This window comes from Benincasa hispida, unplaced genomic scaffold, assembly GCF_027475165.1.
Source record: "Benincasa hispida cultivar pf3 unplaced genomic scaffold, pf3_genome.v1.1 HicScf862, whole genome shotgun sequence".
Classification (NCBI taxonomy): domain Eukaryota; kingdom Viridiplantae; phylum Streptophyta; class Magnoliopsida; order Cucurbitales; family Cucurbitaceae; genus Benincasa; species Benincasa hispida.
This window is the reverse complement of record NW_028327001.1, coordinates 374-28,092: the sequence shown is the minus strand read 5'-3', so window position 1 is coordinate 28,092 and position 27,719 is coordinate 374. Positions and strand designations below refer to the sequence as shown.

The following is a 27,719-nucleotide window of genomic DNA, read 5'->3' as shown; positions in this document are numbered from 1 at the left end:
TAACACATCGCACACCTCTCGATGGTCAGCCACATGCTTTATATCTCTAGAACACATGGTTGCATTGAGCATAAGGTTATTCCTATCTCTAGGAACACTACTTACTTTGCTTAGTGAGTTTCACTACTTACCCTCTCGAGTAGTGGTTATAGCTACTCTACTCATAGACAAGCATTGCGATAGCCTCATACTAAGCAAACAGGATTGATTCACTATACTCGTGCAACACACACCTTTCGATGGTTTGCTACATGCGTCATATCTCTATGTCGCATGATTGAGTATGCGATAACTCTTGCAATTTGCACTTAACTCGTTGTGATGGAAGAAAAAAATGATAAAGTAGAAGAAGATGATGAAAATGATGTTGAAGGAATTAAAAAGATGCATTGATTACAAAATGTGTTAATGTCTTAAGCCAAAATGTAATACAATACGGAGGTGAGAAGAGAGGTGGAAGGCTAAATGTAGGCAATCTCTTGCATCCATCAGATGTGTGTCAAGGTTACCGATGGTGCAATGGATGGGCAGTGGAGTAGTCTCTCTCGAGCTCTATCTCCTGCAAAGCTCCAATTGTCAATCAGAGGAATTTGTAGAAATGAAGAACTCTCAAAGAATTTTTGCTCATGCTTTCGTCTATGATCACAAGAATCTACCCAAGGTAGAATCCCGGATGCTTGAATATGGGCTTCAAGGCTCTATTTATTAAGCTCAAACGCCGGCAACTTTGGTAATCCTGCTCTGAATCACTGTCATGACTAATGCGGTAGGTGAGAATGTCACCATGATCTTATCTTTTTATACACCCGAGGTATGCATTCATGATTGTTTCTCTAGAAGGTTCAACGCATTTCGCCCACTTTTTGCGATCATACCTTCTATCATGGCTATTACTCTGTAGTTATGGCATTTCATGCAACCAACTTTTCTTCATTGAGATCAACACATGTGATCAACTCCTGCGACAACTACAAAATAGACATTTTGACGCAAGATAATGCATGATATAGGGTTAGCGTGAATTTTTAGTGCTGATCAACGCAAGTTCATTATTCCACATGAATTCTTTGCAATACCAACGCATGTTCTGCTCAACAACCCTCATAATTCTAAGTAAAAGTCTGCAATAACTTGTATTTCTACAAGCTATCAATAGGACAAAGGCAATGATGAAAAATGAAAAGTGTTTCATTCAATACTTAAGGAGAAGGCATTGGGATCACACATACAAAACTAACTTTTACAAAAGATTAATTAAATTCTCAAAACACAAACAACACCCCTAAATTCCTATTGAGCTGGCACGTCATCCCTATGTTCAAGTGCCAGGTCTTCATCCATGAAACATAAAGGGTTAACCAGGTGGGCAGTCAGAGGGGGCAAGGCAAACATCCCCATTAGGATTTGGTTAATGTACTAAGTTGTAATGTTGAATTGGTCATAAATTCTCTGTGTTCGCTGCTGCATATAATCTCTTAATACCACATTCTGGTCCTGCAAGGTTGCCATCTGCATGTGGAGCACTTCCATGGATGCGACCAGCGGTTTGATTTGATTCTGGATAAACTTTTTTAGCTCACCCATATTAGTAGGCACTGGGGGTGTGGCTTGGGTCTTATGCATTTCCCCAACTGGGTCTTCTGAATGTTGTGCGTTACTTGTTCCTAATCCAATTGGTTCATAAATGGTGGATGGAGGGATGAAGGAGGGCAGAGTTGGGGATTGAAAGGAGAAGGGTAGGGGCTAAGGGTCTCACCAACTTGATCTTCATTCATGTCAGCTTGATGCATTGGATCAAGTGGTTCATCAATTAGTAAGGGCAAAGTTAAGGCAGGGAGAGGCAAGTTTAAATGAAGGCACACTCCTTCTTGCTCCAACACCAGCTCCGCTTCAAAATTTTATTCATTTATGGAAGCATCATCGTTGTGTTCAACTTCCTAGACGTGCCTTCTCTTTGTCGCGAGCTTAGAGGATCGAGGTCTTGCTGTTGTGGTTTTAGGAGGTAAGGCAGGTTGGTTAGGCAAACCATGGAGAAAACGCCTAATTAGGTTGATGTTCATGTGACCACTGACCTCTTCATAGTCATCCTCTAGACACTACAAGAATTTTGGGCTTTAATGTCGGTTGGAAAAAGTGAAACCGGATGTATAATGTCGATTTTATTTTTTTTAAAAAAAGTGGATCTTTAATGTCGGTTTTAAACCGATATTGTAGGCATACCTTTAATGTCGGTTTAAAACTGACATTAAAGGTCCAATTTTATTTTTCTTAAAAAAAAAAAAAAAAAACTCATTTCCCCCCATTTTTTTTCATTTCCCGCTTCACCCCCCCCCCCCCCCCCCCCCCACAATTTTTTTTTTCATTTCTTCTCTAAACCCTATTTTCCCCATCAGCCACCTTCTCCCTCCCATTACTAGCCGCTCACAATTCCTGCTCGACTTTCATTGCCCCGCCGCTCGCCACTTGTCGAAACATTCTAATTTGCTTCCATATGGTTTCAAGTCGGAGATATGTGATCCAAAGCCATCAATTTTAAGTTATTATAAGAATGAACATATATGTGGCCACCCTTTGGGTCTCCAGGTTGACAAGAAGACATGTGATTTTTATATTGTAGATGCATACTTCAGGCTGATGAAAGTCGGACCGAAGAGGTCTGGCAACATCTCTTTCAACTGAAGCAGAAGGAGTGCCATTCAAGTTCACCAATGATCTAGACCTTGATGAAGAAGGGTATATGTACTTCATAGATAGCAGGACCAAATACCACCGAAGGTAAGCTATTGTGATTTTCTCTTGCTAATTATCAAAAGACCATAGATGCTTCCTAATAATATTATGGTGGTTTTCTTATTGCTCACGACTTTATAAATGAGGGTTATGTGAAAATCAAAAGTAAAACTTGTTGATCAACAAGGAGTAGGGAAATGGAAGATCTCCTTTATGTTCATGTGTAAAACTTGTGGTGTTGTTCTTGTTCAAGACAACATTGTATTCTATTCTTAGAAACCAAAATATCAAGTTGTTATGACATTCAGTAATTTGGTTGAAAATCTAGATTAACTAGAACTCTTTGGACTTTGTGATTTTTTTTTAGTTTTCTTGCTGCTCTTAAGTCTGATTTCTAAGGCCAAAGAGTAGAAACCTTCTAAGAGTTCTTATACCTATATTTCTTGTGCAGGAACTTCTTGCAGGTAGTTTTTTCTACTGAGAACACTGGGAGATTTTTGAAGTATAATGCTGCTATAGTAGAAACCATTGTTCAATATTGTTTTGGTTGATGTTGGGATATCGGTATAATACTAATACAATTTAGGCATCTTTGCTCTTGGGCTGTTAACCCTATCTTAATTAAATAATTTTCTTTTACAGTTCTGGACCGAGAGTTTTGTTCAGTGGTCCTCATTAGGAACTTACCTAGCAACAATTCACCGACAGGGTGCTACAGTTTGGGGTGGAGCAGGTACCTTTAAATTTCAGTTCAATTTTTAAAATGTCCCGGAAATTCTAGAATAAATGTGAAAACACTAGGTTAGCATATAGCTAAAAATCATTACAAGTATGAATTTATGATGAATTTTCTCTACTAGCGTTCTTTAACATCCGATTTAAATAGTTAGTATCTAGCTCTGTAACAGAATCGGTATTTCTATTACATTAGTAACATTTTTCATATTAAGATTCGATAAGCATCATTCTAAATTCGATTTAAATTATTTGATCATTCAATAAGCATTACTACAAGAATTTTGTCTTGAATGTACCATTTATGTACATTCCCAATAAACACGGTTAGTTGAATATGAATTCTAATAATATTTTCACTTTCAATCCTTTGTCTTAAACCTTTTTTGTTTGTGTATTTTTTAGGTGTTTGGAAGGGGTGGGGAGGAGATGGATTTCTTGCAACAGCAAGGGATTCAGGTGAAAATTGTTCCTGGTAAGTGCATTTTTGAATGCTTGCAGTTTTAAGCACAGTTTCTAAGTGTTTTCAAGTGACTCTAATGATATGAAAATTCTTGTTTGAGAAGTTATAGTGTGCTTATTTCTCTTTGGACCATATTGGATTAGAATGTAACACCCGTTTATGACTCATTGGTTGAGAACCTTGTGAACTTGTAAAGAAAATATCTCAATGTTGGAGGCATGTTGTTACTTTATGTGTTTTGGCATGAAATTTTTGTTCTTATGTTTACGCCTCTCAACTGTTTGTGTAAATGTCTCAATGAAAGCTAGCTATGGTTTCATTCCAATATGTCTTTCTACTCCTAGATTTTGGCCTTTTTATGTGTCTATGGCCTTTGAAATTCGATTTGATTAATGGTTTGATTGTATATGATACATTTGTTTAATTACTTGAAGTTCTAGTGCATAATTACTTGCTACCTTTTGTGATAACATCCTTAAGAAAGGTAAGAGTGAGAAGTTGAGCCTTTGTGGTTTGCCACCCTTACAAAAGACCCTTCAATTGATAACGAGATGGGAACTGAAAATTTGGAGCAATATTCTGATGATTCAGTAGGCTGTGAGGTAAGTTTGTCCATGTTCCTTTATTTTCTCGTTTGACTTTGTGCTTTGGAGCACTAGATTCACTCTCTAATTGTGTCAGGTCCTTCATCGTCTTCTCACCATCGAATCAACCCCTACTTCAATATCTACCAGCAGAATCAACCCCTGCTTAATTAATATCATTTCTATCTTACACCCCCCCCCCCAAGGAAAAAAAATACTTGTTTCTGTGCAATAAAAAAAATTTAAGTGCATTTGTACATAAACATATGTGTTTATTGCTGTTAAACCATTTCCTATTATTTCAAACCTTAGGAAGATCAAAATATGGCTACACGGTTGCCGAATACAATGTCCAACTCGCTGAAAGGGTGGCCTGTTTCATTTCGTTGTGGCTCTATTGTTTATGTACCAAAAAAGGAGGTTTGTGTTTCTATTGTTTTGTTCTAAGTAGAAGCTTTCATGAACATTGAGGCATATTATTATTCTTCTGCTTTTTATTTGAAGAGCTTATGGTTGTTAGCTGTTACCTGTTAATGGAAAACAAGTTTTTAAATGTGCCATGTGTAATACAACTTGGACCGAAACTTTCTAAAAGATGAGGATGATATTCCAGCTGTTGTGTCATTATTGAGACGAACTTTTGATAGGACGAAGAGATTGCTAAGCATGAATTAATATTATGAATTTCTTATATATGAATGACTAGAATCTGTATATACAACTTACCTTCTGTCATTGAACATTCATTAATTCCTTTCAAGTCCTGTTGTTCAAAGATTTGGTATTGTGTGCCTTTTCAAATACAAGTTATTTATTTGCATTATGTGCGTAAGTTCATGCTGCATTGCTTTTAAGAAAATATTGGTCATGGGGATGGCTTGCTATACTTTAAATTAAAGTTTCTTGTGGGACCACAGTTTTGTTTAGTCATTTACAGATTCATTTCCGTGTCCTTCCAATCCTTGGTTAACATGGTTGCCTTGGACTCATGTTAAGTTCTTAGACCCAAGATTTCTCTTTATATTTATGCACTGATATAAAATGTTGAAATCTCAGATATCCAAGGAAATAAAGGAAGGGAAGGAAGGTACTTTTCTTTTGCTTATCTACTTAAAAGACAATATTGACTTTATTATTTACTACTAAAATGTTAACATCCCCTACTTTTCTTTTGCTTATCTACTTAAAAGACACCATTGACTTTATTATATTTACTACTAAAATGTTAACATCCCCTTGCTATTTATTTTCGTAGTCAAAGAAATGGAATCAACAAAAGATACTAAAAGCATTGATAAGCTTGAAAAAGAGCAACACTCTGTGTCAACCAGGCAGACCGACATAGATAAAAAGGAAAAGAGTGACAAAGGGGACAAAGGGAATACATCTGAGGGAAGGGGTAATGCAAGTAGCACAAAACTTGAAAGCAAGGATGCAGAAGAAAGAGGCAAGGAAGCTCAAAACGTTGAGAAACCAGATCAAGGAGAAGTAGCTGGTGGTACACAGTAAACTCATAATGTTTGTAAAATCATAATCTTTGTATTATTTGTAATTTGTGTTTTCAAGGCCTGAATTATTGTACGTCTTTTAAATTATAATTCTATAGCAGAATTTGTGAATTAAATGTAATAGATTTACAATCCATGCATGAATAATATGTCTTAGCCATAGCGTTTGATAATGATGTGTCATGTTATACTTTTTTACCGAAAAAATGGATTTGGCAAGGGAACTTTAAAAAACGGACAATAATTGATAAAATGGACAGATTCAGGCTTCAATGTTGGTTAAGAATTAAAAAAAAAAAAGGCTTTAATGTTGGTTGTAATCGACATTAAAGACTTTTAATGTTGGTTGCAACCAACAGGCTTTAATCATTAAAGACCTTTAATGTCGGTTGCAACCGACATTAAAGGCTGTGTTATTGGTGTTATTGAAGCCCTTTAATGTCGGTTTAAAACCGACATTAAAGGCAACCGACATTAAAGGGCTTTAATAACACTATCTTTAATGTCGGTTGCCAACCGACATTAAAGTCTGAATTTCTTCTAGTGAGAAGGATGCTTATGCATTCACACAGCACGCAAATAAGCCATGGGAAGTATAGTTGGCCACATGGCTTCCCCTTGACAACCTTGATCTAGTCCACTATTATTTTTCCAATGTCAAGGGGGATGCGTTGCATGATACAATAGATGGCCAAGACGCGTTCTCTGGAAACTGTCTCATCATGCGTTGTTGCCATGATATGGTTTTTGATTAGGTAAAACCATAGGTTTGCGTCTGGTGTGAGATTTCTGGAAGCCAGGATTATGACACCCGTCCTTGAGATTTGCCATGTGCTTTCAGGTTTGGCCACTGTTCTTAACGCATCCTCTAAAATCTAGAGTTGACTGTTCCAGGATGCGGTTACCTTCTGCGTACAGATTATCATTTGCATTGAGCACCTCCTTGATCATGTTGAAAGAGAAGTGCACCAAATTGTTGCCTACAAGGGCCGCATCCTTCTTCTCATCACTCACTCCCATAGAAGCGGCGGACAAGGTTAGGCCAGATCCTTGTAGGGCCAACATAAAGCTGACGCCAACCCATTGTGTCGACTGTATCCATTATGTATGCGAGCAATGGACTATGTTCTACGAAGAATCCCTTCTTTGTAAATATATCGTTAAATTGGTGCTTCCTTCCCTGAACTTTCCTTGGTGACACAACTGTCACCTTGCTTTTTCGAGCTTCATACTGCTTCGTCTCACGAGCTAGCTTCCTTACTTTTTCTTATAATTCTATTTGCAGGCCTATTTTTCTTTGCCCTTGATATGTAGGTTGGTATTTTTCGAGCCTGCGTTCCATGATACTTGAGTCGGAGTTGTGTTCATGCGCTGCACCTACAAGGCCAAGTGCAAGATGCTCTTCATCCTCATCATCTTCATCAACTCATCCACAATTAATCTTCTTTTTCTTCTTGATGGCCCATCATTCGCATCAAATTTTCTTCCTCCAATTCTTCTTCAAGCATAATTGTGTAATGATCAACCTCGTCCATCACCTTGACTAATGCGTTGGTTGGGTCTGGACGCATTGATTAGTCATTTCATCCATTTGCCTTTGGTCTAAACTGGCTAATATAGGTTCAAACCTCTTACTCGTCTACGAGCCAGTTCTGTGGGGTTGGTTAGGTTGTGCTCTAATGCAGGACTGTCATAGCTAGATGGACTGCTGATGGGTTCAAGTGGTGTGATAGGTGGGGTGGCAGAAGGGGTATGCGACGAATCGAGTGAGGATAAAATGATGGGTGAAGATGGTTGGGTGGCTTGGCTGGTTTGGCCCCATTCAGAAAGAAAATTTGTGGCCAAAGGTTGAATGGAAAGGGGAGCCAATGGACGCATAGCTGAAGATGAGCAGTGCGGAGATGCTCCGTGATTTGGTCATGCGTCGAAATTAAATGGGTGATGTTTAGGATGCTTGGTGGTGGGGCAAGTTTTCTATAGGGTCACGCGGCAGAAGATGAGGCAGGATGTTTAGATGCATGTTGCCACATCGACTTGGCTGGGGTAGAGGGTTGAGATTTTGGAAGGGTTAGAGTAGAGGGTTTTGGTCTGGTGGAAGTTTGAGGTTTTTTAAGGGTTTTGGCAGATGTCAAAGCACGAGTGATGGCTATTACCAAAGTAGGTTTTATGGCCGATTTAGGTTGAGACGGTCCCCAAGAAGCGGAAGATGAACCGCCTTGCTGCTTGGCTGAAATAGAAGGCTTCGAAACATAGAAGAAGAGAATGAGCTTATCGGTGAGTCTCTGACGAACCAAGGACTAGTTCTGACTATCCGAGTCGTTCAACATTACGAGCGGGAAGATGAAAGAAACTTTGATCGAATGGAGTGGCTGCTTGGTCAGACGGCGAGGGTTGAATGAATTTTTTTCTTTAATATAAAGGACTCGAGGAAGAAGGAGAAGATGGGCAAAAGGGTTTGTGAGCCCTTTTATAGACTAACCTAGGAGAAAGAGAGATGAAGGGATAGCTCTGATGTGTCAGATGACTAGGACGTTTGGACTGCCCATTAAATGCGGATGTGAAGAGACACGTCTTAGGCTTCCAAACACTCGAGTTATTGATCCCCCTGAAGAGCGCCTTTTCAACTTCTAACGCATGGCTATGAGTCGACCTAATTCTAATGCATTTATTTTACGATTTCTCAAGTTCATTCAATAGACATTAAAAAACATGCAAGATAAGCAATATATATATATATACAATGTATGTATATTTAAAAAAAAAATAGCAATACACACAACAATAAAAACAAGGATAAATACAAAAAGAAATAAAAGCAAAGACAAAATCAATCGCACAAAATACAAAAAGCAAAAAGTGATGAAGAGGAAGCATCCCTGGAATATGTGTCTGATCAAACACAGGGGTGCTTTGACGAGAGCTTCAGATAGCTTCGCACAGTTGGAGAGATGATTTTTGGCATTCTAGATTTCCTTCAAAGTAAGGCTTCACCCACTTCGGACTTAAGTTAGGCCGTTACTAAATACATGCATGCATGGAACTTAAAACGACACCCTTTTATAGTGAATTAAATTCTAAATATATAAGGTAATTTCAAAAGACATTCATTAAATTCAAATATTAAAAATAGACGATAGGGTACCCATAAATCATAAATGATAATAAATAGGTCTGAAAAAAAATCTTAGTAGTAAGTTTCAAACATCAAAACTGAAAGTTGAAAAACATGAAAAGAAATCTAAATATCATGAACAGAAGAATAGAACTGGTCCTAGTGGCTCGATCACGGATTCCGCTTGTCAATCGTTGGTGCATCTCTACCTTTACCTAAAACGACAACATGAGAAAGGATGAGTATAAAATACTCAGTAAGTAACCCCAATACTAGGGATAGGCTAGGCATCTATGTCCTCTAGATGCCTATCTCTGGTCGAACATATAAACTACTCTAGTCCTCATGAGACACATACATATATGAAAAACTAATTTCTATCCTACTATAGTTAAGTTTGTCCACTACCTCTAGTAAGTCCCGTAGGACCCACAACATCTGGTGAATCAATAAGGAAACACAACCTCTGGTAAATCTCGAAGGAAACATAACCCCTGGTGAATCCCAAAGGAAACACAACCCCTGGTGAATTGATAACGGGTTGCACGTTATTACATTGCTAAGTTATTAACAATGAGGGTTTGCGTTGATGAAATATGTTAGATTGCGTCCAAAAAGCATTAAGTTTATAACATTGCGGTTGCATGCATTCATCGCATAGAAACAGTTGATTTTTGTATTTTTATGCAGAATATGCATTGACGAAAGGCGGAAAGAGCGATCAACGAAATCAATGGATAAGCGCAGCATTATCGCAAGGCTTTGCTGTGATTTGTATTCACAAACATCTGCTCAAGAAAGATTGCCGCATAGAGCCCGCATAACTTAATGAGCGCATCTGGGTGAAAGGCATAATTAATCACAATGGGAGAGAAAGCTGATGATGGTCGAATCCGAATTAAGTTGACAGCCACTAACGATAACAAGTACAGTCAGCTTTTCGGTGACAAATATTCGATGCATCAGTGAGAGAATTAAAGCCATCCCATCTGTGCAATCATAAGAGAGAAGCCGCCTTTCACCCCAGAAGCTCTATAAATACCGAAGGTAGCCTTTAGAAAAGGAGTTTGGAGAGTTAGAGAATTTTTCCTTGGATAGTTTAGCCTTGTTCTTAGATTTTCTTTTCGATGGAACACGAGACATATGCAGCGGAATAAGGATCTAATTACACTCTAATTGCTTTTAATTTAAAGGAAAAAAAGCATGCAATTGAAGGAAAAAAATAGTAAATTAAAATTTACCTTTGAAGCTCCCGAAAACCGCTTTTCCTTGCTGAATCTCGACCCGAACTCAGAACCAGATTGTGAGACCCAGTGGATGAAGAAAACGAGAGAAAGAAAGAGATGGAAAAGAAGATGGAATTTTGGGTTAGGTTTTGGGTTTTGAATTTGCTCCAAAGTAGTGATTTTTCCAGCCCAAATTTAGAAAAAATTTTTGGAAAAATGACCAAAAGTTTTTAATCCAAATTCAAAGCCCATATTTATAGAAAAAAGTCATGCAAAAATTGCATGAAATCAATTCATAAAAACCCAACACCTAGAATCCACTATCTAAGTGGGCTTAATGTCTCCACTATAAGCCAACACCTAGCCCACTATTTTGTTAGTGAAATTATCCAACAAAAGTTTGGATTTTCCCACTAACTTTAGTCAAAGGGCAAAATAGTCATTTTGTCAAAGTCAAACTTTGACCAAAAGTCAACATTTTGACTTTTTATGATTTTTCCGTGTTGGCTAATTTTGACCTCCCGAGTATGAATCCGCATTCATTTCTCGAAATTCAAATTACATTTGAATATAAGGTCGGTCAAAGTTTGACTTTTCAAAGTCAAAAGTCAACTCTTTGACTTTTTACATCTTTGACCGTTTCCATTATTTCCGAGCTTCCGAATATGAACGTATTCATATTCTTGATATTAAAAATCACATTTAAATATTAAATTTGTATCTCTAAACTGAAAACCTGACCACTATATCACATATACTTATCGGTTTCTCTCTCTTCACCTAATTTGAACAATTCGAATTATTCTATTATACTGTTCTAAGTTTATTCCATATGAGCTAGTAGGGGAACCTAATGAACCTATAGATCATGAGCTCCAACAATCCAAGATTAACCGATAAAACTCTTTAACCTAATTAATCAACATTTGTTAACTAACGGGTCATTCCAATAAAGTCTCGTAGTTGCACTCCCCGCACTGTAGATATATTTCTATCCATCTGATATAACCATAATCAGTAAGCTAATCCTTCACATGTTGTTCGTAATCTCGGCTGGGTCATCAAAACTGTTTTACCCCCAAGACTATATCTTGTACCTTAAGTTCCACTAATCCTCTAATGAATAATTGGTTTAAGGTCCAACATATAAACCGAACCCCTCTTGGGCCAAGGAGAAGGTGGGACCCCTTGTTCAAGATCTAGATTCAGTACTAAAGGGAACAACTTATCTACTATCCCTATAACGGGTAGGAGTGAATTCCATCTTGCACTCTATGTTTCCAGCTATCCCCCTGAAATGGAAGGCTTATTGGGCCAACGATAATGAGCTGCCCTCACCTATGCATATCTAAGGATAATTCCGAGTGAACAGGAGTTCATAGTTAGCTCAGGATTAAGATTAAGTTACCTAGGTCATCAATTAACGAGATAGTTATTTTTATACATAGAACGACATTTAGAACGTAAAAAGTGACTATTTCATAGTTTAGTCTTATGCAAACTCATTGCGTAGGATGCCGCCACTCACATATCTCTATATGAACGATTCAGGATCACATCGTTTGTACTAACTACAAAGTGGGTGCATCCATAGTGTCCCCAGAATAAGGCGCCCAACCTTATTCATATACTATAGACCATTTTGGCTATATATTTGAACTTGATCCATATTTATGTCACTACATAAAGTTCAAACTACATTAAATAGCCTCATGACCTTAATTTATTGGATTCAAGATTATAATTTCAATAACAACTTTATCGAAAAACAAAATAGAATATGTTTATTAATTTACAAACTACGAGTTTTAAAACATAAAATCCAACACTTTTATTTTAAGGCGAAAGAAAAAGGAGGAATTTATGTCGATAGATCATTCCGCCAAGCTCGGAGAGTGCCGGAAGCGTCAAGACCAGAGAGAGGGCCAACTCCTGTGAAAGCAGGAATATCCTTTGAAACGAATAGAGTTGCCAGTGTAAAAGCCTTGGGCAGCAAGGGATTGCTACCAGGCTCTCTACCTTTATCTTCCATTGTTATTGTGTATTCAAATGCTTTTATACAAATGGAATTTACTTCTCTATATCTGTTCACTCTCTGTTTATCATGCATGAGTACCTAAATCTGTTGAATGGTTTGAGAAGCATTTAGCTAGCACAACTAGGGATCTTCATTCTATGCGATTATCTTGTATTATGTATGCTTCATTCGTCCATTAGAGATACTCGGGAGGGTATCTAACGACAGGATCTAGGCTTGGAAAAGTCAGGTTAGAATCTAGGCTCGGGAGAGTGAGATTAGAATGCATAATCAAGAACTAGGAGCTTAGGAATAAGCACTGTTTTCTATTAACGCATCACATGCATCCTAGAGATAGGATATGATTGTTTGCGGTCACCTTGCCTTTGTGCATCTTGCATCATCGCATAGGAAAAAAAGTAGACTTAGGAATAAGCTCTATGGACACTTTTGCATTCAACACATACGTCCTAGACTTAGGAGCACCACATTCGCATTGGAAAATGGCTTGTTGTGCATGGGTGTAGCATGATCGCATAGTCTGATGCATTCCCAAGTAATGCTAGCTAAAGACCTTCTCAACCCGTTCATCCACACAGTCAAACTTTCCTCAAATCCGCTGCATTTGTTTATTTTTCATTACCGCAATCAACAAAACCAAACAATTATTTGAGTTACTAATTACCGCAAAGTCTTACAAGAAATTACCACCGCATATTGTTTTTCGTCTCCGAGTTCAACCCTAGACGTACCAGGAAACTCAGTGGGGTTTACACTTGGATTCCACTAAGAAAACTTGATTGCTCAATGCAATTCCATCATCGCATTTCCTCCATAATTTGACATCATAAAATAACGCATCATGAATCCCGAAGGAAACACAACCTCTGGTGAATCCTGAAAAAAACACAACCCCTAGTGATTTCCAAAGGAAACACAACCCCTGGTGAATCCCAAAGGAAACACAACCTCTGTTGAATCCCGAATTAAACAAAATCTCTGATGAATCCCGAAGGAAACACAACCCCTGGTGAATCCCAAAGGAAACACAAACTTTGGTGAATCCCGAAGAAAACACAATCTCTGGTGAATCCCGAAGGAAACACAACATATAGTGGGCATCTAACTAATCAGTAGGGACATTATCACAGTCTCAACATCACAAGTATCAACACATGGTTTTATAACATACATATACACCTTAACATCATGGCTCTACAACATACATATATGCCTCAATATCCTCATATGAAATACAACCTCATGGAATTAAGTATCAACTCATGCTAGCATGCAAGTATCTACGTACACAAATAAATCTTTCAGATCCTCATACAAGAACATACATCGGTCATACTATACTATCCGTCTATCATGCTATCGTTCTGTCATAATATGCATCTATCATGCTAGTATATATCTAGTGCCTGGCTCGTGGGCAGTTCTAGTAGTAAGATTACTTACCTTGATACTAGATTCAGATATCGATCCAAGCGACAGTCTTCAATAATTAATCTTTGAATTCAATTCCCCAATGAAGCCTGAGCAACCACCCTCAAGATTCCAATCTCCAAAATCTTCCTTCAATTAGACCCTGCTTCCAACTTTTAATCATTTTCTCCCTTAAAATTTTCAATTCACAAAGAATTTAACTCACCCCCTTTCACAATGAAATTAATTCTTGATATTAATTCCAAATTAAATTTGTGTGACATAACCCCCTTCCAAAATAAATTAGTTCTTGACATTAATTTTAAATTAAATTTGTGTGACATAACCCCCTTCCAAAATGAAATTAATTCTTGACATTAATTTCAAATTAAATTTGTGTGACATTAAAAGTCCAATTTCCATAACTTCCCTCCGATTAAACCATTAAATTGAAATACCCCTTCCTTCCAAAATGAAACTAATTCTTGACATTAATTTCAAATTTAATTTATGTGATATTAATAGTCCAATTTCCATAACTTCCCTCCGATTAAACCATTAAATTGAAACACCCCTTTTTTAGCAATTAAATCACAATAATTACATTTTGAATTTCCAAAATTCAAAAAATGCCCTCTAATACTAGAAAATATTGAAATTACATTAAGAACAAAATTCAGGATGTTACATACTTCTCTCCTTAAAGAACGTTCATCCTCGAAAGTTCGTCCTGAAAAAGCTATAGGTACTGGGTCCTTATCTCATCCTCACGTTCCCAAGTGGCCTCTTCGAACTGGTGAATCTGCCACGAAATATTTACAACTGCTATTTCCCTATTGCGTAACATCTTCACCTCTCTAGCGAGAATCTGCATAAGCCTCTCTTCATAACTCAAGCTGCCATTCAATCACAATGGCTCAAAGTCAACTACATGGGACGGATTTGTTACATACTTTCTCAGCATCAAAACATGGAAGACATTATGAACTGAAGAAAGTGATGGAGGCAGTGTCAATCGGTAAGTTATGAGACCAATTCGTTCCAAGACCTCGAAAGGTCCAATGAACCTCGGGCTTAGCTTCCCTTTCCTTTCAAACTCCGACCCTTCATAGGTGCCACCTTTAAGAACACTTTATCACCAATCTCAAATATCAGGTCCTTACGTCTCACGTCGACGTAGCTTTTCTGTCTGCTTTGAGCTGTTTGTATATGAGCCCTGATCTTTTGTATTGCCTCATTCGTGGCTTGCACTAGTTCAGGTCCTAGCAATTTCCTCTCTTCTACCTCATCCCAACACATAAGAGACCTACAACTCTTCCCATAGAGGGCTTCAAAGAATGACATGCCAATGGTAGTCAGATAACTGTTATTATGCAAATTCCATCAAATGCAGGGGAGAGTCTCAACTCCCTGAAAACTCTAACGCATAAGTGCACAACATATCCTCCAATTTCTGGTTCAAACGTTCTTTCTGACCATCAGTTTATGGGTGAAAAGCTGTATAAAATCCAATCGAGTACCCTATACTAACTGGAGACTCTTCCAAAAAAAAACTAGATGTAAAACAAGGGTCGTCATTTGACACAGCTGAAACTAGCATCAAAAGAGGTGTGATAACCCCTTCCATTCATAACTATGAAACTTATGATGCAGAAACCAACAATACTTTAACACATTCAAGCTGAGAACCATGAAAACTATCGTGAACTTAAGAATATCTGAACTTACCATTTTGTCACAGGTAAAACTTCATATATGTAGTGGAGAAACTGGTCGTACTATATAATGCGTCATCTGAAGATACATACCAGAAAAAATCTAGTCAACTGAAAAAACTGCTTCTACTCTAGAAGTGCCGACTATGATGTCTTTCTTAGGGTCTATATGTCTGAGAATAACTTTGTCTAATTAAGTCTCACATTCATGAGAAACTCATCATGAGGCTCTATACTGTCATGGGCTATAAAACTTGCTTGAGCCAATCTTCATATTATTCTTTAGCCTTAAAACAATCACATATCATTACTTAGACCCTACTGCGGATGAGTCTAAAATTCCCTCTGAAAATGAGGTTTTGAAGTCCCTAGATGCTAAAGCATCGGTCAATTAATAACTCATTTCCATAATCTCGTAATAACCGTTATTGATCCTTGAAGTTAGTTTTTACGATAAAACCTTCTTGGTTCATAAGTCATAGCTTGAATTACTCGTACTCCCTAGAGCAAGTTAATTCATTGCCCATGCAAGGGAAAACATACTATCATGTACTGCTCCAAACCCACCTATAGCAACTTCTTGTTATCAACTCAACTCTATTACCAATCTATCCCTTATGGCAATGGTGATTTTGGAAGATCCAACTTACTTACTTTTGTGCATATACCACTTTTGTCTACCTTGAGCTGGATTAATTTTTTTTTCAATCAAATTGATGGTCTTGCTAGTTCATGTTTCGAACTTGTACACTACGTCAAAATCCCTTAAATCTTACTAATGCTCTCAATGGTTTACCTCTTAACTAATGAAGCCTCAACATACCATGTCAATAGTTTTTGAACATCTACTGTTACTAGAAACTCCATTTTAGCTTATCCCTTCTCAACCTTTTATTTTGGTAACATATTCTTGTGCTAAAACAAATTTCCACACCAATCACCTATGTAAGCTATCTTTCCATCCAACTCATATTCTCCTAAAGTTCCACATGATAATGAGATATTTTTCTTTTGCCTAAAACAAATTCCTTGTAACCCCTCATATCATGCCTCCAAACCATACTTAACTAGAAGTTTTGAATAAATTAAATTCCTTTCTTGGATACTTTTTTTTTCACTTTCCAAGTGGAACATAATCTCTCTGCTAAAGTATATTTTACTTAACTTCTCCATAAGTCTTATCTCTCTCGCTAAGAATTTTCATCTTGTAGAATTCTCCTTTGCTAATTTTCATGCTTTTAAACTCCAAAAGACTTTCGTTTGTTCAAATTTATCCAACTTTGATCTCCTCATCACAATAAGGCTATGGATTTAATTAATCTAGGTACTCTAAAATAATCCTTCAACCCAAACAAATAACACTTTTCTTTATCCCCTTTAAGTCTAAACTCATGTCCAACTTTTTTGGCTTCCTTTAATGACATCAACTTAGCTAGATATTTTAAAAGAATTCTTCATGTCACTACACATACATTACCTAGTCCATCAAGTCGTAGTATTACCAAAGTGATTATGACTTATTAATCCTTTCCAAGATTCCTCTCAAAATGTTTGGTTTTAATATCTCAGAACCTTTAATAAATCCATAGTCTCTTCTTTTTCTCCTTCTTATCCATAAAACAACTTTTAACCTTATACTCAAGTATGTGGCCTATGAAGGAATTTATTTATACTAACACAATTTGCACTACTCAACCAAAAAAACAAAAAAAACAAAAAAAACAAAAAAAACAACATAACACTAGTCCTTAATGAATTCTTATCTAGAAAATTTCATTTCTTGGCTTAAACATTTAAATACCTTTAGTCCTAAATTGTCATAACTGTACATAGTTTCATCAATCTTTAAGATCTCTAAACTGAGATATATATTTGTTTGTTTCTAACATAATTTCCATGAGATAAACTAGTATCAAGTGACCTCATAATTTTATATTTTTTTCTCCTTTTGTAGCGTCGTACCTGAATAATCCGCTTATAATAACTTCTAACGAGTCATTCACCTAGCATTAGAATATAACTAGTGCATTTAAGCTAAACAAATATTTTAATGCACAACTACCATAAAACTAATAATTGATAAGATGTACCTTGCGATGACGAGGAATCCATTACTGGGCCACAGGGACTACCTAGACTTACGTAGTAAGTCAGTCTTCAGAACCCAAAACATGGGCTCTGATACCAACTGTAACGACCTGACCCCCTAGGACTCAAGTTAGGTTGTTACTAAACACATGCATGCATGGAACTTAAAACGACACCCTTTTATAGTGAATTAAATGCTAAATAAATAAGATAATTTCAAAACACATTCATTAAATTCAAATATTAAAAACAGACGATAGGGTACCCATAAATCATAAATGATAATAAATAGTTCTGAAAACAAATCTTAGTAGTAAGCTTCAAACATCAAAACTGAAAGTTGAAAAATATGAAAAGAAATCTAAATATCATGAGTGGAAGCATAGAATTGGTTTCAGAGGCTCGATCACGGATTCCGCTTGTTAATCGCCGATGCATCTCTGCCTTTACCTGAAATGACAACATGAGAAAGGATGAGTATAAAATACTCAGTAAGTAACCCCATTACTAAGGTCAGGCTAGGCATCTATGTCCTCTAGATGCCTACCTCTGGTGGAACATTTAAACTACTCTAGTCCTCATGGGACACATACATACATGAAAAACTGATTTCTATCATACTTAGTTAAGTATGTGCACTACTTCTAGTAAGTTCCGTAGGACCTAATCCTCTGGTGAATTCCGAAGGAAATACAACCCCTGGTGAATCCCGAAGTAAACACAACCCCTGGTGAGTTCCGAAGGAAGGAAACACAACCCCTGGTGAATCCCGAAGGAAACACAATCTCTGGTGAATCCCGAAGGAAACATAATATATAGTGGGCATCTAACTAATTAGTAGGGACACTATCACAGTCTCAACATCGCAAGTATCACAACATGGTTCTATAACATACATATACACATCAACATCATGGCTCTACAACATACATATATGCCTCAATATCCTCATATCAAATACAACCTCATGGAATCAAGTACCATCTCATGCTAGCATGCAAGTATCTACGTGCATAAATAAATCTTTCAGATCCTCATACAAGAACATACATCGATCATACTATACTATACGTCTATCATGCTATTGTTCTGTCATAATATTCATCTATCATGCTAGCATATATCTAGTGTCTGGCCCGTGGGCAGTTCCAGTAGTAAGATTACTTACCTCGATACTAGATTCAGATATCGATCCAAGCGACAGTCTTCAATAATCAATATTTGAATTCAATTCCCCAATGAAGCCTGAGCAACAACCACCATCAAGATTCCAATCTCCAAAATCTTTCTTCAATTAGACCTTGCTTCCAACTTTTAATCCTTTTCTCCCTTAAAATTTTCAATTCACAAAGAATTTAACTCACCCCTTTCCACAATGAAATTAATTCTTGACATTAATTTCAAATTAAATTTGTGTGACATAACCCCCTTCCAAAATGAATTAATTCTTGACATTAATTTCAAATTAAATTTGTGTGACATTAAAAGTTCAATTTCCATAACTTCCCTCCAATTAAACCATTAAATTGAAACATCCTTTCCTTCCAAAATGAAACTAATTCTTGACATTAATTTCAAATTTAATTTATGTGACATTAAAATTCCAATTTCCATAACTTCCCTTCGATTAAACCATTAAATTGAAACACCCCTTTCTTAGCAATTAAATCACAATAATAACATTTTGAATTTCCAAAATTAAACAAAAATGCCCTCTAATACTAGAAAATATTGAAATTATATTAAGAAAAAATTCAGGGTGTTACAAGGAACTTCAATGCATTCAGCACATTAAATTTTACTTCTTGGTTGTCCACACGCATAGTAAGCTCCCCCATGTGTACGTCTGTCAATACCTTCCCAGTGGCAAGGAATGGCATCCAAGGATGATTGAAACATCCCGATCTGCTTCATAATCTAGGATAATGAAATCTACTAAGAATATAAACTTGTCAACCTTCACTAAAACATCTTAAATCTTTCCTTCAGGGTACGTGATTGTCTTGTCAGCGAGCTGAAGTGTTACAAAAGTGGGTTGCGCTTCACCAATTCCGAGTTTCTTGAAAATTAAAAGGGGCATGAGGTTAATGCTTGCTCCTAGGTCACACACGTCTATCCCTCCAATTGAACAAAGGACCGTAAAGCTGCTTGGATCCTTCTGCTTCTCAGGAATTTTATTGTTGATCAACGCATTGCATTCCTACATCTACACTACTACTTCCAACCTACTGTCTTTTCTTTTCTTTGTTAGAACATCCTTAAGGAATTTTACGTACATTGGAAATTGTTCAAAGGCTTCTATAAGAGGAATGTTAATGTGCAATTGCCTTAGAATTTCAAGGAAATGCTTGAATTATTGCTCGTCATATTTCTTTTGTAGGTGTCTGGAGAATGGTGCACTTAGTTGCACCGCATGCGTTAGACGTGCTTGGGTGGGAATGACTTGCAGATCCAGGCGTTCTTTCTTCTTGATCTTCAAATGCCTTTATGTGCATTGTGAGCTCATCTGCTGAAGGATTGTTGTTATTTCTTGGGTTCATCTTCTTCTCCACTAGAGGTCTACTGAAAAGCATCTAGAAAGTGCTTTTATTACCTTCAAGTTTAGAACTAATATTGCTAGTTGTATTTAGTTTGACGTGGTTTGTTGGGTAATTTCAGGAAACTGAGCATCAGGAGTAATTTGTGTGAAAGTGATAAAAAAAATCGGGACAAAACATCAATTTTGAGATATTACGGCTTGGCTATGGAATTAGGAAGAAACCAAGGACCCAAGATCAAGAAAAAAAGGAAAATTTGGAAGGCAATTTAGGGGAGCCAACGTTGGAAGAGCATTGCAATGCTGCTCCCTGATACTGCAGACCCGAGAGCAATTTGGAATAGGGCAGCGTTGCAATGCTACGACTTTGATGTGTGGCTAGCATGACGCCAGCATTGCAATGTTGCAAGCATATTATAAATAACAGCATTACGTCGCCAGGTTTAAAATGAGAGAAAAGGAGGAAAATAGAGAACCCACTTTGATAGATTTTACGTAAATTCTAATCCGTACAAGAGTGAAACAGAGCAATTTTGATCGTTTTTGGTTGAAGACTCGAGATTTCAATTGAGAGTTGATCTAAGAGCATTTCTAGTTTGATCATGGTAGGAAGATTGATCGTGATCGTGCAGTTTTATTGAAGAACGATCCAGTATTCATGGCGAAAGTCAAGAAGATCGTGATTAGGATTCAAACTTATTGAAGGGAGATCGTTCTTCTTTGTTAATTTATTTTCCACCATGATGGTTCTTTTTTTGTTAAATACTGTTATCGGAATCATGCATGGCTAAACTCTTTTATTCTAGGGTATTTGTGGATTTTAGGGATGTTACTTTGAATATTGAATTTACAATTAATTGATTTTGCATAGATTCCTAAATTGTTTGTGCTTAATGCTTTTGATTAACTGGCCACTAATTGAATGAACTTAAGTTAATTAGATGTCTCGAGAGAGAATTTAATTCACTGGACCCAATAATTTAGACTGTTATTTGAAATTGCATGAGAGTGAATTTAGAATAATAAGGGGTGTGACTGAAGGGTCTTGATGTTGTAACTATTCAAACGATAGCAGAGGTTCGGATCGATGGGTAGTTATTAGGATGGTTTGAGCTCGAGAGAGGATTTCCTGATTTTAGAACTTCTAGCCTCAAGTATTGATAACGGGCAGAAATGCACGTTATCATAGTGCTAAGTTCTTAAACAATGTTGGATTGCGTTGATGAAATATGTTAACTTGCGTCCATTAAGCATTAATTTCATAATATTGCGGTCGCATGCGTTCAGCGCATTAGAACAGTTGAACTTTGTATTTTTGTGCAGAATATGCGTTAACGCAAAGCAAGAATTGCGATCATAGGAAATCATTGGTTGAGCGCAACTTCACCGCAAGGCTTTGCATTGATTGTGCTCGCAAACATTCGCCCAAGAAGGTTCGCCACAACTTGGTCAGCGCAACATGGTGGGCGCATCTGGGTGAAAGGCCAATTAAGCGCGATGGGATAGAAAGCTGATGACAGTCGAATCCAAATTAAGTTGATAGCCGATAACGGTCACAAAGTACATTCAACTTTTTGGTGACAATTATTCGGCGCATCAGTCAGGAATTAAAGTTGTCCCATTTGTACAACCATGAAAGAGAAGCCACCTTTCACCGTGGATACTCTATAAATACTAAGGGCATTCTTCAGAGAAGGGGTTCATTGTTTTTACAATCTTTTGTTCCACAAGTTCACACCGCTGTCCATAGATTTCCTTTTTATTTTAAGGCGGAGCAAGAGAAGAGTGGTGGCGTCGAAGATCGCACAGGGCAACTCGAGAGAGAACCTTGAAGCATAGAAGCAGAGAGCGGATCGACTCTCGCGAGAGCGAGATTATCATTTTGAGCACGAGTAGAAAAACAGTGTAAACGCCTGGCAACAAGAGATTGCTACCAGGCTCTATATTCTATACTTGCATTGTTATTTTGTACTTCATCTTCATATTTATACAATGGAAGTTCTATTTCTACATTTGTTCACTCTCTTAATATGCATGAGTAGCTAAACTAGTCGAATGAGTTGAGAAGAACTAAGCTAACATGACCTAGGAAGTTCATTGCTTACGATTGTCTTATTTTATGCTGTGCAAAATACCCTTTAGAGTTACTTGAGAGAGAGTCTAAAGAAAGAACCTAATGACTCGAGAGAGCTAGGTTAGAATCTGGACTCGAAAGAGCAAGATTAGACTTGCATAAACAAGACATAGAGACTTAGAGATAAGCTCTGTTTGTCAACTTGCATCGCATGCAACCTAGAGATAGGAATGATATTATGGGGTTGCCTTATTTGTGTGTGTGTTATCCTGTCATCGCATAAATAAGAATAGAGGCTTATGTGTAGGTCCTATAAACTTATCGCATATATCATATACATTCTAATATTAGAAGTCGTAGCATTCGTATCGAGAGATGGTTTACTATTGTATGTATGTTGCATGATCACAAAGCATGAACGCATTCTAGGAAGTGTTAGCCGAAACCCATCTTAACCCGTTCACCGCATATTCATCGCATCTCCCGTTTATCAACTCTTTTCAAACTCCGCCGCATTTATTTATTTTTTTCATCAACGCAAACAACAGACCCAACAATTTATTTCTTTAACCGGTTACCACAAAGTTCTTCATAAAAATTACCAACGCAATCTATTTTCACAAGTCCCTTTGTTCGACCCTGGACTTACCAGGAAACTCAGAGGAATTTACACTTCGATTTCGCTAGGGAAACTTGAGTGCACAACATAATTTCGTCAACGCATAGCATCCACATTTCCACTTCATAAAATTAAGCATCAAGTATTGAGGGAACCTCGACATAATGGAAGGGTTTTGAACGATCACGAACCTCAAACACAGCAACCTTGAAGACTTTCTTCAAGAAGACTCGAACCAAAATAGAAGACACGACCACTTGGAGTCCTCGATATACTTGAGGTGAGAACCCAAGAGTTGTGGGCTATAACTATTTTGGTTAGGAGCGAGTTTGTGAGTTTAGAGGAGGAAGAAGATTAAGGAAGAACTATCGTATAGGAATCTTCTTAATCGTATAGTGAAAAACTCTATGTATAGGTTCTCCTATTTATGTGTAGTGTATAGCATTGAATGTCACATCCCGCCTCGAGCCCGCAATCCTGAGCCCAAGGAGAGGGGTGAAGGACCGCAGATACTACCCTTTCGTGATACCTACTGTCCAATTGAACCTCTTTACTACACTCAGTAAACTTAAAGTCAAGGAGATAACAACAACTGACTAAATAGGCCCATTTTATATTACAACAATATAATGTTCATACAACTCCAAGACTTAATTAAAAGTTTACAACAACCATTCTTAAAAACCTCTGAAAGTGTAACTGTGGCTTGTGGCAGACCTTGACCTTAGCAGCACCCTGGAACTCTTCACCTTTCGCTACCTGGGGGAGAAAAGACATAAAACATGGAAAACATGAGCTACAAAGCTCAGTGAGTGGCAATTTTAAACAAACATAGGTTTGATTTTAGAAATTCATTTTTGGGAATACAATTCCACGATCAACAACAATCACATAATAAAATGTAATCACCCCAGCCTGTCAGCTGGACAACCCTAACATGATTATGTATTTTTCCCGGGTATTCTTTGCGAATGACCCGTGATGACCAACGTGGACACAAGCTCAATACCCTATAACCCGTTCACTGTGCACATGTCAACATTTCTTGTTAGCCATGTTTGGGTACGCTGACAATCCCAGCCAGATATTCTGACAATACCAGCCAAGCATTCCGCAAGCAGGCTAACAATATCCTGGGTATGAATCCCATTTCCTAATGCAAATATACACGCATTGTGACAACAATACAAATCAAATATCCAGATAAACATATTTCCCGATCATGCCAATATATCAAACACAACCTATACATATAATCACATATATGTATAGAAATCAACCATTTGAACAATGGAATAACCACTTGAAGGACCTCATACCGATAGTTCCATGAGTGGGCTTAAATCGCTCCGATTTCACAGTGACTGAAATATAAACGATATACATTCTATACTAACAGTTATGAATATTAAACTCATCAACAGAATGCTCAGAATACGATAAAACATAGAGAAAGGGGTTCATACCAGAGGAAGACAGTCTTCGTTTGTGTGAACCCACAACAGCAGAAAACTCCCACCGATCTACCAGCACCCGGCAAGTCTTTCGACTGTTACTGCACGATCCGAATGTACATGAACAAGGTCGCGGGGACAACACCACCATAAGGGAAACCCGAGTATCCTCGACATCAAAAACCCAAAGAGTGGGCTCTAGTGAGTTTGGTAGAGGACGGAGGAGAAGATTTCGTGTAGACGATAAGTGCACACGAGAAGAACTCTGCTATCGTATAGCAGAGACGCTTATCGTATAGTAGAGCTACACGATCGTTTAGGAAAAGCTGGACGATCATTTAGGAAATTGGCATACGATCGTTTAGGGAACGCGTGAACTAGACGATCGTTTCGACGAATAAGATTCTATCGTATAGGCTCTCCTGATCGTTCTCTTCACGACTTCTTTTGGGTGCGGGATCTCAAAGCACGACTGAATTCATTCTTCAAAATGAAAATGATTTTCAATCTTTAAGCCACCGGTTACCTTAATCTTCGCAGCCCCCACGTTCCCACATTCATACATGAATTAACTGGTTAATTATTAAATAATTAATCAATTAATTTAATTAATAAATATAATCATATTATATTTATATCCTATAGTTTGATATCATATATCTATTATAGTATTTTTCCTCTACTTGATATAAATCATATTTATATCTAATTTCCTCCAAAATAATGTATCTCATACATTTAGCCAATTATATCATATATAATTAACGATTCCAATTATATCGTATATAATTGTACTTTCTCTTGTCAATTTGAACATTTCAAATTAACCCAAACACTGGTTCTCGACTTTATCCAAGCTACCCAGGTGACCTAATGAACCTGTGGCTCAAAGCTCTAATGGTACGTGAATAGCTGACTAAACTCTTTAGCCACGAGATTCACCATCTGTTAACTATCAGTGATTCCACTAAAGACCAATAGTTGAACTCTTCTTACCACAGATATATTTCTGTGTCCATTAGATGTAATCAATCATGAGTACGACGACCCTTCACAGATACTCGTAAGTACAATCGGGCCAATTTACCGTTTTGCCCCTGTAGTTACATCTCACTTCTTAAGTACCACTGATTTCTCTAATAAACAATACAACATAGTCCAACTATGTGTGAACACCTCTCGGGCCAAGAGAAGGTGTGTGGCGCCACATCATTCAAGCCCCGAAATCAACCCTTAAGGGAGCCATATATCTACTTACCCCTACCTCGGGGAAGGAGTGAATTCCATCTTGTGTAGTTGAGTTCCCAACTCCTAAATCAGACGAATCCCAAAAATGGTAAGTTTGAATCGGCGACTTGGCCACTCGCACCCATACAAATTAAAGGACTGCCCTCAATGGCAGGAGTTCCCAACTCACTCAGGATTGAGGTCATGTTACCTATGGTCATCCTAGTGAAATGAAGTCTCTATCATGAACGGTGTTACATAACGAGACATTAACACTTCGTGGTTAGGTCTTATACGAACTCTTTGCATAGGACGCCCCTGCTCACATGTCCCCAACACGAATGATTAGGATCAGACCATCTGTGGCAAGTCACAACACTTGTGACCATTCCACAAAGTGGGCCGTGTCCATAGCATTACTAGGATAAGGCTTCCCTCCTATATCCATATACTACAAACCATTTTGGTTATCACTCAAGACATGATCCACTTGTATGTCACCACATACATGCTTGAGTCACATACAGAGATAACCAGGGATTTTATGTTTATTGGTTTGTGGTAAAACAAATAAAACAAATAACCGAGCAAAACAACAAGATGTGAAGTAAATATCATATATTAATAATCACAGGTGTTCATATATATTGTTTACAAACTATAGAACACGAGACTTTAGGGCATCAACCCCAACACCACTCACCTTGGTTGGTTAGGATCTTTCCTTTCCGAAGTTCCTCAGGTTTCCTTGGTTCCCTTTTGAACCCTAAATTCCAGATTCAATTATCAGCTTAGATTACTTATAGTTCCAGAACTTATTTTAAGCTACTTTCTTCTGCAAACATGTTCTAAAATGTCTCAGAAAGCTTACCCAAAAATTTTAGCTTAGAAATCTTTGTGGTTTGGCCGGAATCATCAAAACATCAAGGCTGCCCCAAGCTTACCTAACAGCTCGACCCTTCTGTCTTTTCCTCATTCTCAAACCCAATTCCTTGATGGTTCTTCTCCAGCAGTCCTACCCTAAAAAACTAGACTCTTCTAGCTTTCAGGTGGCTTTAGAATCACTTCAAATGCAAGAGTATTCTGGGAGATATTCTCGTCCCAAGTTGATGCTACTTCCAGACCTTCTTGTCCGACAGAATCTCCTCCTCTTGGAACTTCATGACCGACGCATGGTTTCTGCTACCAACGCATGCATTCTTCCATCAATGCATAGATTCCTCACAATTGGCCTTCATATCCTTTGAAGAGAAACCAAGTTATCATCTGAAGTCCTTGGCCCTATTTATAGGCATCCAAAATCCCCCTAAGGCCGACACCTCCTACTTGGCTGCATGTCCAAGTGTCTTTTCCTTACACTATTAACGCACTCTTTACGTCATCGCAATCCAAGGTGCCTTCTTCCCCTTTTACCAATGCATAGCCCTCAAATTTGCATTTCTTCTTGTGCATCCACCTTATTTACTTAAGGCCTAAGATTTCTTCCTAACAAGCCACATGTTCGGATGACGACCTTGAATGCGTCCATCCAATCTCATATGCGTTTATCCGACTTCATATGCGTCCATCTAACTTCATATGCGTTCATCCAACCTTACCTTGTGCCCTTGCGGTGTCTTTAAATCTCAACATAACACCCTTCAAGCCATTGCCGCACCTTTCCCCATATGCGACCTACTAACCTCGATTGTGTCATTTCCAATTAATGCAACCTTACCTTGTGCATCCCTTTGATGCAACTTGGTCGCATATGCTAGATGCTCACAAGGCTCCTCCTTGACCGCATGCCCTCTACCGCATGGCTTACTTTTGCCCTATGTGCTCAACTAGGATTATGACCAACCCTCTTGCACCGCATATTATTTGCTCAAGCCTTGTCCTATGCGTCCACATGCCTCGGATGTCCTTGGCACATAGCACATCACCAACGCATAATGACCTTTGGGTCAACCTAATTCTTAACTCAATGCCTCATGGTATAACTTACCATCTCCTAGGCTCTTGCTAATGCATCCCTTTTGACTAACGCATATATGTCCTTGTTGCTTGTCAACGTCCATAGTCTCTTGCTCAAGACCAATGCAACCAACCTCATAAACCTTATTACCGCAAGCCTTAGCAACGCAAGACGTTCCACCATGCGTTCACCATGGCTTGTCTCATCGCCTAGCTCATCGTTTAGCAAGGCCGCCGCATAGCA

At 37.8% G+C, this 27,719-nt stretch overlaps 1 protein-coding gene across 1 annotated transcript; it reads right to left on the bottom strand.

Moving 5' to 3' along the window:
• Window positions 1-14,545: 14,545 nt before the first annotated feature.
• Window positions 14,546-15,150, bottom strand: LOC150029858 (uncharacterized). The gene is made up of 3 exons (XM_090310313.1): window positions 14,970-15,150; window positions 14,760-14,925; window positions 14,546-14,702 (listed from the first exon to the last, which is right to left on the bottom strand). The coding sequence occupies exons 1-3, from the start codon at window positions 15,148-15,150 to the stop codon at window positions 14,546-14,548; spliced, it is 504 nt and encodes a 167-aa protein (XP_090166439.1).
• Between the last annotated feature and the right edge of the window lie 12,569 nt (window positions 15,151-27,719).

Coding starts and splice junctions, on each gene's coding strand:
- LOC150029858 (XM_090310313.1), bottom strand. CDS start 15,150: ATGTCATTCTTTGAAGCCCTCTATGGGAAGAGTTGTAGGTCTCTTATG. Junction 14,926..14,969: donor AAGCTACGTCGACGTGAGAC/GTAAGGACCTGA, acceptor GTGTTCTTAAAG/GTGGCACCTATGAAGGGTCG. Junction 14,703..14,759: donor CATGTTTTGATGCTGAGAAA/GTATGTAACAAA, acceptor ATTGAATGGCAG/CTTGAGTTATGAAGAGAGGC.